Source organism: Mustela putorius, unplaced genomic scaffold (assembly GCF_011764305.1).
Source record: "Mustela putorius furo isolate JIRA1106 unplaced genomic scaffold, ASM1176430v1.1 tig00000827_pilon_pilon_pilon, whole genome shotgun sequence".
Taxonomy (NCBI): Eukaryota; Metazoa; Chordata; class Mammalia; order Carnivora; family Mustelidae; genus Mustela; species Mustela putorius.
Window position 1 is genome coordinate 1,182,142 of NW_025421489.1, and position 12,032 is coordinate 1,194,173.

Consider the following 12,032-nt stretch of genomic DNA (forward strand, 5'->3'; position numbering starts at 1 on the left):
CGCCCGCCTCCGCCCTGATTCTCAACGACTGGGGCCAGCGCCTTGGCACTCGGTCCCTTTTCCTCGCGATGGGTGGAGCTGTGCGAGGGACCGTGGTTCCCGGGGACCCCACGAAGCGCATTTACCTGTTGCATGTAGGAACGCATAGTTGACATCCGCTTTGGGGCAGCTGCAAGGTTTCTGATTACAAGCGCAGGCGGCCTTCCGGGAGGGGGCCCGCGGGGGCTGGCTCCCGCCACTCTCCGAGGGCTTCTCGGCGTCTCCGTAGAGCAGGGCTAGGCAAACACAACGATAGCGCTGGTCAGCAGGCTGCGGGCCCCGGGCCCCTCGCCCCTGCCTATTCCCGGCCAAGAAACCTCAGCTCCGCTGGTGGGGATGCGGAGGTGAGAAGGTGACATTGCCCCGCGGGACCCAGAGGCGACTGACTGGCCGTGTTCGATTCCCTCCCCCCTCATGAGCAGGGCACTCACCGCACAGCTTGTTTCCGATGCCGCCTGTGAACTTCTGGGCCACCTGACACCAGGCTCTCGCTGCAAGGAAAGACAGGTAGGAGGACAGCGAGGCGGAAAGAGAACCGCAGACGTGTGAAATTTCGTTCTATGGGAACAAACGCACTAAACCCGGGGTCGGGAAAAGGGCCGCGGGGAGCTCCGCACAGAGGACAGGTGCGGGAGGGGCGCGGCAGCCGCGCGGCCCGGCCCGGCCCGACCCTACGTTCGCTGATTTGTTTTCAAGAGAAGCCCAGACTCCAGCCCTTTGGCACTTGCCTTCCAGGTGCCGATAGGAACGTTCAGGCAAACCCCGCTTCCTGCCTTGCTCCAGCGAGTTTTCCTAGATATCGAAGCTGTCCATTTTCCTCGCAGGCTCTCCTTCCAGACCAAGAATTCTCTCTTCCATTTTTTCCCTTTTCCCACAGCCACTCTATCCCTCTACAGGGTCCAGACACCAAGATGGTGGCAGTGCCCCAGTCCCACGGAATTCGGTTTCGCGGAGACGCCTCTGTGTATGGGGGGCTCTCCCAAACTTCACTGAAAGGAGTCTGAGATTCTTAGGCGTCTTTCCCAAGAGATAAGGGCATGTGGGGTTTTGGTCTATTGGGACATCAGGGACCTACAGCGAGAGCAGGGCGAAGTGTCCGAAGTTTCCTGTTGCAGATGGAAAAACCTCCTTCGTCTTCCCTAGCACTGCAAACCCCAGTCCACCCGCAAAGCTCTCCTGGAGCAGACCCTTGTTCCCCTACCTGTGCCGGGGTTCTCGGGATCCCCGGAGCCATCTTCAGACCCGAAGGACCAAAAGCCGGAGCCTGGAGATGCCATCAGCGCTGTGCGACTGGAGCGGGTCGCCTCCGAGTGCGAACTGTCGGCGAGCTGCCCTCGGCTCGGCTCGCCTCTGCGCGCGCGTGCGTGTGTGAGTGTGGCGGGAGGAGGGTACGGTGCGGGGACCCGCGCGGCCGTGCGGCAGAGGGTGGGTGACACACAGGGACAGGCAACGTGCGTGTCTGCGTGTTAGTGCGTGTATGTGTGCTGGGGTTAGGGCTTAGAGACGTGGCTGAGGTTAGATAGGGAGGGAGACCGAAGGGTCCGCGCCGCAGGGATATGGGAAGGCGCCGAGCGCCCGAACTGCTTTTGAAGGAGAAGGAGTCCAATCCGGATGGATGAGGGGGCGGCGGAGAGAAAAAAAAAATGGGAGCGGGAGGAGGCGAGGCAGACGGTGCTCACGAGCTGGAGTCAGAGCTTGTGGGTGGGAGGCGTGCAGGGGAGCCCCCGGGGAGCGCTAGCCGCAGGCCTGCAGGCTGCCCCCGTGGGCCCGGGAGCGCTGTCCAGAGTGCTAACACGGCCGGCTGCGCGCGGCTCCAGCGAGGGGTAGACCAGACAGACCTCGGCCAGGCGGAGCCGGTGGCCGAACCGAGTCACACACAGGCATCGACTGGCGTATTGTTTGAGGTCTGGCTCCCGCTGCCGGGAAGGAGGCGCGATTTCCGCGCCGCCTTCCTCCAAGACGGTGCTGAGGTCGCTGTGACCTCGAGAGTCCCGGCGTCTGGGCTGGAATCACCAGCGGTTCGTGAGCTTGGGGAGGGGACCGTGGGGGGAGGGCGCCTACGCACTGAAAGGCTCATTTCAGCTCCTGAGCGGAGCCTGACGCCTCGCCACTGAGCCGCGCGGTGCTCGAGAGCGCGTCATTCCCGTGCTTCCGGGAGCGCGGTCGCCGAACCCACCGTCCAGGATCTGAGTGACGGCTGGGAGAAAGACGGCTGATTGAGGCAATTAAAATCCATGCAGGAGCCTATCACCGAGGGCCTGGGGCTGCGGAAAAAAAAAAAAATAATAAAACGAATGGAAACTTCTTGGAGGGGGGCGAGGGAGAACTACTAGAATCAGCAGGCAGGATTGAGAGCTGATAGGGTCAGCTGATCGGGTCATTTGGTGACCTTGGCCCGCGGAGGCGTGGAAGGTTTTGCTGCTTCCGTAAGACCGGAATCGACGTGTGCGTGGGACGCATGTACAGTTTCCAGCTAAGCAATCTGAGCTTGCCACATTCAAGGCGGAAAGAAGGCATCGCCTGCTGGGCCCTCGAGTCTGCAGGCCTCAAACCGATCATCTCCTCCCCACCCCCGAGCCCTCCGGGAATCTTCACGATAGCGGGAGGACGGTGGTGGGGGCGGCGAGATTCACTATTTCTGAAGCCTGGTGGGAAGGGGTTTCTTCTCTTCTGATAAAGTCAGAATCGCGACTCTCGTATAATATCCTTTACGTTAAAAGCTGTTAAACAAAGGGAAGACGCCCTGAGAAATTTGGGGCGCGTTGAGTTCGCGCTGCTTCTCTTGGTAGCGGAGATCAGCGTCACGCACATCTTGCGGCTCCTGGACTCTGAGAAAGAGGCTGAGGAAGACGCTGGAAAGGCTGCGTCTTGCCTTCCACCGCGTGCATTCCCTTGAGCGAACATTTTTCATTTCCATTCTGTTCACAAGCCCTCATTTCTCGGCCCTCCTCAATCAAGTTACCAAAGCCGCTGCCAAAGCAGAGACTCACGGATCCTCTCTTGGCTACAGCCCTTCGATCCTCGCTTATGGAGGGCGTCGTGGGGCCTGGGTGGCCGCATTCAAGCCCAAGTCCTACGTCCCAGGCAGGCGGGGGCCTGGTAAAGTCTTTCCACGAAGCTTTGTCTTCTTTCGTGCGCGGGAGGGGAGGGGCACCAGGATCCAAACCCCTGCCCCGGAGTGTTGGCAGGAAAGGGCGCTGGCCAAGGTCCTGCCGTAGACTTGTTGCAAAGCCGCCTGTGTCGGGAAGCCTGCCTCCTGCCATCGGCGCTTGGTGGGCATGGACCCAGGCCTCAGTGTGGCCACCTCCGGCGCTCTCGGCTTCAGAGGACCCAGGTTACAACGCCAGGGTGTAAAGACTCCGTGGTTCAGCCGTCTGCGCGCGGGCAGGACAGCTGCGCGGCTCTGGCTCCAGCAGTCGGAGAGATCAGTTCTTTGTTTAAATCCACACCGAATCCTGCAATGTTTTGCTTCAACCCAGAACGCTGAGGTTGCAGAACTTCTCTGCAATGGATAAGTGGTCGAAGACATAAAGATTCTTTAGAACAAGCTTTTAAAACACTCACAAAGCCCTGAAGGAAGAAACGGATTAAAACACAGGGAAGGTAGAAACCACAACACCTGTACTTAACATATATATATATATATTTTTTAATGTGGCATAAAATCCCACTGTTTAAACTCGATTAAATCCCACAGCTCTGGAGTACTTTGAATCTAATGGTGGTACTTAGATTTTTTATTTAACACACCCTACTTCACTGCACTCAGGGATCTGATTTGTCTTCCCTTAACGTGGTCCCTCCCTAGACGGCAATTTGCTTCATAAAGACTTTGATTTCGAAAAGGAGCCCACTCCCCCCACTCCTGGGCTTGGCACTGGAGATAACAAAAGAGCTCAGCGAGGTAATAATTACAGTCATTAGTTCACAAAGGAGGCAGCCACAGAATGGGAAGGGGAGGGGGCAGCACTCTGGGGAAAAGCTTTCGAAGCCTCTTTCTCAGCAGGGGGCAAGAGACCCAAGCTCCGGGTGCTGCTCTCCTGGGCAGGTTTCCTGGGTTGACCTATTTTTTTTGTCCGTGGGTTATCCAGAGATTGCTCTGCAGGTCTCCCAAAGAAGAATGTCTGCTACAAGTTTTCCCAGGGCTCAAATGTCAAAGGACAGGAAAAGAGAGTTGAAAAGAGAGAAAGAAAAAAGGAGAGAAAACAAAGAAATACAAAAGAAAAAAAGGGAAATAAAAACACTGAAACCTTTCATTGTGTTTGTGATTCCCTTAAAGGGGGTGGAGAGTTTAGGTAGGGCGTCTATTGCCTCCCAGTCCAGCGACGGAAGGGCTGGGCTCCAGGTGTCTGGTCCACTGCTGGCCACTTCAGAAGCTTGAGGAGGCCTGGCAGCGCAGCGGAGCTCAGCTTTCTCCCCACAGAGGGCCTCCCAGTGGTGGGTGGATGCATGGGTTGGGGCGTGGGAACTCGATTCAGTAGGGTTCCAGAATCTCTCCCCTCCTTGACGGTGGGCAGTGCGCCCTCGTGCTGGTTTCACTGGTGCCTGTGTTAGGCCCAGCCTGCAGCCTGTCCCAACAGCTGTCACCCCAAGGGCTGACCCCGGAGCAGAGGCGGCAACCAGAATCTAGAGAAGGAGCAGGGCCTACAGTGCACTCGAACTCTGGCCTACAGTGCACTCGAACTCTGAGCTCTGCCCTGCCACAGCGGGAGGTTTCCCCTGCAGCTGGCCTCATTGTAAAGTGAGGAGGCTGACAGAGTTATCTGTCAGGGGACTTTTCGGCCTCAGCATTTTGGGTTTGGGTTGGAGAGTACCTTACATCTGGTGGGCGCGCTGCGCAACAAACACTCAATCCTCCAAAATCCCTCACTCGATCCTCCAAAAATTTCCCCCAAGTCTCCTGGTTCTGGGCCGCAGGTGCGACATGCCTCATACCCCAAACCTATCTCCCAATTCTGTCCTCCTGAAATCATCTCACCATCCTTCCTGACGCTCTTCAGATAGCGTAGACCAGGACGGTGTCAGTGCCATAGAAGAGCTCACCCAGGTTTTAAAATGAGATGCAGTTAACTGGGGAAGGCGAACCTCTGCCCACCCGTTGGCCTCCCCTCTCTCTTAAATACACCAAAATTGTCTTAAATCTGCAGACTAGGAGAACCTAAAAAACTTGACAGTTGGCTCAATGGGGCTAAAGGTGTGTGTGCCAACGCACGGTGTGGAGGGATGTGGGCGATCGTCCGGAGGCCAAGTTTGGGTGGCAAGACCTGGTGGTATGTTTGTTTGGGAGGGTTGGAGACGGGGACTGTTTGCTGGAGACAGGCACTGTAGCCCCCCTGCCTGGGCACCTGCACCGGCGCAGCTGGACGGGAGTTGTCCAGTCCTAAAGGGGAATATCGGTGGACCAGCCCCGAAAGCCACGGACTTTCCAAGGCACTTCCTTTATTTAATAGCCGCAGTAACCTCGGGAAGGGAAAGCGCGAGTGTGATGAAGTTCCGTCTTCAAAGCTTCCCCCGCCCTCGCCTCTCCTCCCACCCGGGCTTTGTTTTGCTCGCCCCTCGGGTGTCCCGCGGGTCTGGGAGGGCCGTTTCCAAGGGAAAAGAAATCTGTGAAGTCAAGCAAAACGGCCGGGAGGGATTGGCGAGAGCTCGGGCGCAGTCGGGTCCACAGGAGTCGCAAATGAGTGAACAAAGAGATACACGGGGGGCCAGGGACTAGGAGCCCCGACTGGCGGGCTGGTGGGAGAGGAGGGTGCCGGAGTGCGGGGACACGGCGCCCGAAGAGCTCTCATTTCTCCGCTTTCGAAGAGGTTGGGCCAGGCACTGGAGGGGCGAGGGCAGCGGGCAGCCGGTTCCAGGGTCAGGGCCTCGGCTGCAGCTCCCTGTGGTGCTAGCGTCCGAGGGTCTCCCGCTTTGGCCCCTGCAAAGCCCCGCAGTCTGCGCACATTCCCATGGGGTGGCCCCCGGAACAGCCGGACTACACCTGCTGCACGAGGCGCTGCCGCTGGGAGGTCTTGCGCAGGAGCCTCCTGTAGTCGTAGGGGTTGGCTGCGGAGTTCTTTTCCTCCTGCTCCTGGTTCTCCTGCGCCCAGCACCTGCAGCGAGACCCAGAGTCAGCGGCACCACGCGACAGCGGCGCCACGCGACAGCGCCGCCCCGCCCACCCAGCTAGGCGTTTCCACTTCTCACACCTCCCACGACTGGCCGACATTTAAGAGCCGCACACTCAAAACATCAGGATAGTGGCCAAATGCAACCGCCTAATTTTCTCAGAAGGTTTTCAGTGTTCCCCAAGCAGGCGGGGCGTCGGGGGTGGGGAGGAAGCTGGTGGCTCTGTCTTCAGATGACAACTAGGGAAGGAAGGCCTCAGCACGTATAGTTGAGAGAGCTCAGCTTCCCTGTCTGCAAGAACTCACAACCAATAAACAACTATTTGTTTTAGTACCTTAATTTTCTTTAAAAACATTTTGGTCAAGCAGGAAAGTTCAAAGTGCCTAAATAGACAATCGTCGTTTTGCATTTTAAAAACTGCTCAAACAGTTCTCTGCAGCACTCCCTCCACATCTGATCCACCATTGCTAGCTGGGCGCCCAGTCAGCTCTTTCAAGGAGGCTTTTGGGCCACTTTTTCCAGAACCTACCCCTGGTTCTGGAAAAGCCCTGGAAAGCCTCCCAGCTTTACCTTCAGATTTAGCAACTTGCCTGAGGAAGAAGGTGCTTCCTTACGCAGCTACACAGAGGTATTCATTTACTTATGCCTACTGACTGTTAGCCGTCAGTGTAGGCTATAGGTGAACTAAAGTCCCCAGGCGCATGGACTTTAATCTAGTATGGGAGAGGACCACAGACGACCTTCATGTGCCATGTGGTGAGAGGGGCAATGCAGACAAGTAAGGCAGGCTAATGAGATAAGACTGACGCGGTATACAAGCAATTACGTTGAGGGTGACCAGGAAAGGCCTCTCTGATAAGGTGACATTTGAGAAGAGACCTGAAGGGAAGGGGGGGGTGGGGCAGGCAGGTCTCTTAGGGAAGAACAGTCATTCCAGGGCAATGGGTCAACCGGTATAAAGGTCCTAAGACTACAGTGTGTATATTGTGTTCTTGGAATGACAAGGAGGCCATTGTGGCTTGAGCAAGGATTCAGAACAGGAGGAATGAAGGCACAACTGGCAGATAATTGAGTGCTTTGGGACCATGGCAAGGATCTGAATTTTACTTAGAGCTAGACAGACATTGGAGGGGTATGAGTGGAGGAATGGTTCATTAAAGGATATGGTTGCTAGAGTAAGTAAAGTAAGGAGGTCTGTTACAAGATATTGCAATGGTCCCAGCCAGACTGATAGCAGCTTGGATGAGGCTTACAGAAGAGGAAAGAACCGATCAGGTTTGAAAGAGTTTGCTGATACATCGGATGTGGGGTGTAAATGAAAGGGATCAAGAAGGTCTCCAAGGTTTTTGGCTTAAAACTGGAAGGATAAAGTTGCCATTTAATGAGAAGGGAAAGGTTATAAGAGGAGTATATTGGGGGGAATAAATATTTTGGTTTTGGTTTTGCAAAGTTTGAGATTTTCATTAGATAGTCAAGAGAAGATGATGAATAGGCAGTTGGATATATAAATCCTAATCCAGACTAGAGATTTCAGTTTAGGAATTTTGGGTACAGAGCTTATATTTAAGGTCATGACAGTATGTGTTGATAAAGCAAAGGACTGGGACACTCTCATGAGGAGAGGTCCATGAAATGAGGAGATATCAGCAAAGAAGAATGAAAGGAGCAGCCTATGAGGTAGGAGGTAAATCAAAGGAAGTACTGTCCTAGAGGCCAACATAGAAAATGAAGAAAATTTCAAAAGAAAAAATGAGAAATGCTTCTGATGGGACAAGATAAGGATTGAGAGTAGATCATGGGATATGGCAGAATTGAGATCATCTTTGACCTTGGTAGGGCCCGTTTCAGTGGTGTGGTGGGGAGGGAATCCTGTGTGCAGTGGCCCATGAGGAATGGGAAGCAAGAACATTGAGGAAGAAGGACTGCTCTCACAGAACTCTTTTTTGCTATCATCAAGAGCAGGAACATGGGGCTTGGAAGGGGGAATGGATCCAGGGTGTTTTTTTTATGATGGGTCCAACTGCATCAGTTCACAGACTATCGTAAATGGTGCCGTAAAGAGGACAAACACTCAAGATGCAGAAGAGGGAGGGGACAGCTGCAGGACAATGTTCTTGATAGATGGAAGGACCTGGATTCAGGGCAAAACAGGAATGTCTGGCCTTAGATAGGATGACAGATGTCCTCCATAGTAAGCTGAGGGAAGTCTACAGGCAAGTAGTAGATTTGGCTGTGGCAGTGTGTGTCTGTTCTCTATTATTTCCCAGTAATATAGGAAAGAAGGTGAAAGCAAGGAGGTTTTGAAGGTTTGAGGAGAGAGGAAGGGGTCTGAAAGAGTGGACTGGGAAAGTGGCACAGCGGAATTTTAGGGAAATATTGCAAAATAACTCTAAGGGCTTGCTCCTGGTGTGCGCTCATGTAACTCGAGTGAGATTTGGTTGTGTTTTTCTCTAGCCATGTACAGCTGTGTAGGTGCAGGGATGGATTGGGTAGAAAGTTGGGTTTACCCAGTGCTGGGGTTTGTTGGTTGACTATAACTGAGGGTGAAAAGGGTCACTGAAGGTATATGCAAAGCAGTGAAAATAATAATGAAAGGATAGGGCTAGACTTCTGCTTGTAGATGAACATGCTGTTATTCTGGTCCATTCTGAATAGGGAATTGTTAAAAAAAAAAGACACCTTTGAAAAGGTCTTTAGGGCATCTTGAGCTCAGCAGATATTTGACCAGGAAGGTCTTGGGTAGCATCATCATGGGCATCTACGGGGCAGGTGATCATTCTTCTCTGATTAACTGACTTGAATTCTCATGCCTATTCAGCTCATTTCTGCTATGAGAATATTGACTATCAACCCTCTGATAGGTACACCAGACACATTATCTCGAATTCTAAGGACAGCTTGGCAAGACCTGAGGTTCTCCTTAGCCTTGATCTGCATATGAGGAAACAGACCAGTTCTACCTGATAGAGCACGTGAGGAGTGGAGTGAGGGTTCAAATCCACGGTCACACCACTCAGATCTCATACTTTCCCCACTGTATTCCTCTGTCTCTTTGCTGCTGGTGCTTCCTTCATGATTTTCCTATCTCTTAACCAAGGCACTCTTGTTCCAGTTTATTCCCCCCGCCCCCTTTACCATCCTCGCTGTAGCTCCTTGTTATAATGACAACCTGGCTATGCCTTCAAAACCCCACCTCTCTCATTATTGCTCAACACAGACCCCACTAAGACCCACCTTCGGAGGACAGGAGGGGACATCAGTTCTCTTGTCTTCTAATGACGTTCTCTAATCACTACCTGCTACTGCTTTTACTCATTTAAAATCCAGGAGACTCTCAACTTCATCACTGCTGTGGTCCCTGATTCCTAGACCCACTCATACCTTCCTGGGTGACATTAGTACCTGGTGTACACGTGTGTGCACATATTCAATATAGGGTATGTAAAGTATTATCAGAATAATATACTTATAGATATATAAAATAATATACTTATTTATATATAAGATATATATTTATCACAATTTAATGTATATAATGATTATATATATATTCTTTCTGCAATAATATCTTCCAATATAAGTCTCATGCCAAGTTTCTCTGTCCCAAAATGTCTTTTAGAGCTATTTTTTTATTTTTTATTTTCTATTTTGTTTGTTTGTTTTAGAGGTAGAATTCAGTGATTCATCAGGTATATACCACACCCAGTGCTCATTACATCAATTGTTTTCTATTTTAAATCCAAGATCCCATCAAAGTTTACTTAGGGCACTTGTAGTTTTATCTTTTTAGTCTTCCTTAGCTCAGAAAAATCCGCTCTTGGAATTACCTTGTTTGATCATTTACTCTCTCTCTGGAGTCAAGCTCCTTGGTAATAAGGATGGCTTTGTGTGCCCCGCTGTGTCCACGCCTTCCTCAAGCGCGCAGCACAGGGCTTTGAATGTGGAGGCAATAGAATAGTGATCCAAGTTGCTGACTTGAAACTCCAAAAGGCCTGTGTTCAAATCATGGTTCCTTCACTTTCTATCTGGGAGACTTTGCAGTCATTAAACGTTGTCGACTTAGCGTCCTCATCTCTAATATGGAGCACTAAGAGGTACTGCCTCACAAGTTTGCTGTGAGGGTTAAATAGCTGAACAGCATAGTGTCCAGGCCAAAGGAAGCACTCAGCCAATGGAAGCTTCTAGCACTCTCATTCTAGTGAGTATTAACTACACATTCACAGACATCGCTGGAACCCCAGGCTGTATTTCAGGGACATAATGCTTTTATAGCAGATGTGTGTCTGTCGTTGGGGGAAGCAGAAAAAGAATATACTAGAGAGGAGGCAGATTGGGTTGTTAAAATGGGAAGCAGGTAAGTCAATAGAAAACAATTTGACCAAGATATGAAAAACCTTGGATTTTAGTTCACTAATGCAATGTGTAGCTTGGGGCCAGTCACTTAATCTTTCTGAGCACTTGTGCAGAACCCTGTGACTAGACTAAATTCTCAGCTGCACCAGTATGTTACAGGTCTTGACCTCAAGATGCAAGACACACATCTCCTTTTGGAGACAAGGGGCAGAAATCAAATAGATTATGGAAAACCAAATAAAGATGAAGAGAGCCACCATCCATGGAACCTCTCCCCAATGCCACATGTCCTTCCCATTTTGCTTAATCTCTATGACAATGTGGTAAGACAGTTATGAGTGAATCCTTTTTCAGATGTGGAAACAAGCCTTGACAGGTCTTGTACTCTGAGCAAGGTCCCTCAACTACCAAGTGGCAAGTACCTACTCCAATTCTAAGACCCACTGACTCTAAAACCTCTTGTCTTAACTACCAGGTCATACTGTATAAAAGAGATGGGGAGGGTTGTGAGTGCCCAAGGCTCACGGGAGCTTGACTTAGGATTTTGGAAGAACAGCTTCCCAAAGGCTGTCATTACTTCCTTGTATACCACATTTCCATTTTACTTTGTGCCCTCAATTTCAGAAATTCACAAAGAATATTTTTGGCGGGAAAAATTCCCAAAGCAGTAAGTAAGCTACAAGTGGTCTAAGTGAGATATTTCGTGTCAAAGAAAGTTAGAGGTGAACTGAGAAATCAAGTCCAAAACACGCATTTCGGGGCACCTGGGTAGCTCAGTCAGTTCAGTGTCTGCCTTCCGCTCAGCTCATGATCTCCAGGTCCTGGGATCAAGCGCCGCATCGGGCTCCCTGCTCAGCAGGGAGTCTGCTTTGCTCTTGTCTCTCCCCCTTTGCACCTCCCTACTGCTCATTCTCTCTCTCAAATAAATAGAATCTTCTAAAGCCTCCCCAAATCCCACATATTTCTATGTGAATCTCTCTTCCAGATATTATTTTGGTCTGAATGTCATGGATTCTGAGAAATTATGCAGCATAACTGGGAAGCCAATAAGAGTTTAAGATTACCCTGGTAGAACTTAAACACAGATCTTGGATGTGGTTTATTGCTTGTAATCAGTATGACCATTTAATTTATCATCCGAAGTGAGGTATTTCTTAAATTAAAAAAAATTTTTTAAAAGATTTGTTTATTTATTTGAAAGAGAGAGAGAGAGCGTGTGCATATGCAAGTTGGGGAAGGGGCAGAGGGAGAGAATCTTCAAGCAGACTCCCAGCTGAGCACAGAACCCAATAGCCCATGGGATCATGACTTGAGCTGAAATCAAGAGCCACCCAGGTACCCCTAAAGTGAGCTACTTTTAAGAGAGGGTGCTATTAACATGACACCAAGAAAATAGATATGAAACTGGGTTGTCTGAACACCTACCATAATCCTTGAGTTTACTTTTAAACAACACATCTGTCTTAAGAGGCAGTATTCAGTGAAGAGTATTTTGCTCTAGTCCAAACAAACACAATGGCAGTGCTTTAGAA

The 12,032-nt window shown here is 50.9% G+C and overlaps 2 protein-coding genes across 2 annotated transcripts in view; both read right to left on the bottom strand.

Annotated features, from left to right (window-relative positions):
- GAD2 (glutamate decarboxylase 2) overlaps positions 1-3,011 on the bottom strand; it is a 76,783-nt gene extending 73,772 nt beyond the window's left edge. The window contains exons 1-3 of the mRNA XM_004757636.3: positions 1,241-3,011; positions 471-530; positions 126-275 (exon numbers count right to left, since the gene is read on the bottom strand). Of these exons, the coding sequence (XP_004757693.1) occupies positions 126-275; positions 471-530; positions 1,241-1,316 (286 nt within the window). The 5' untranslated portion in view covers positions 1,317-3,011. The remainder of the gene's footprint in view (positions 1-125; positions 276-470; positions 531-1,240) is intronic.
- Positions 3,012-6,004: 2,993 nt separating this feature from the next.
- Positions 6,005-12,032, bottom strand: part of MYO3A (myosin IIIA) — a 232,753-nt gene continuing 226,725 nt past the window's right edge. Inside the window, exon 35 of the mRNA XM_004757631.3 lies at positions 6,005-6,131. Within this exon, the coding sequence (XP_004757688.1) occupies positions 6,014-6,131 (118 nt within the window). The 3' untranslated portion in view covers positions 6,005-6,013. The remainder of the gene's footprint in view (positions 6,132-12,032) is intronic.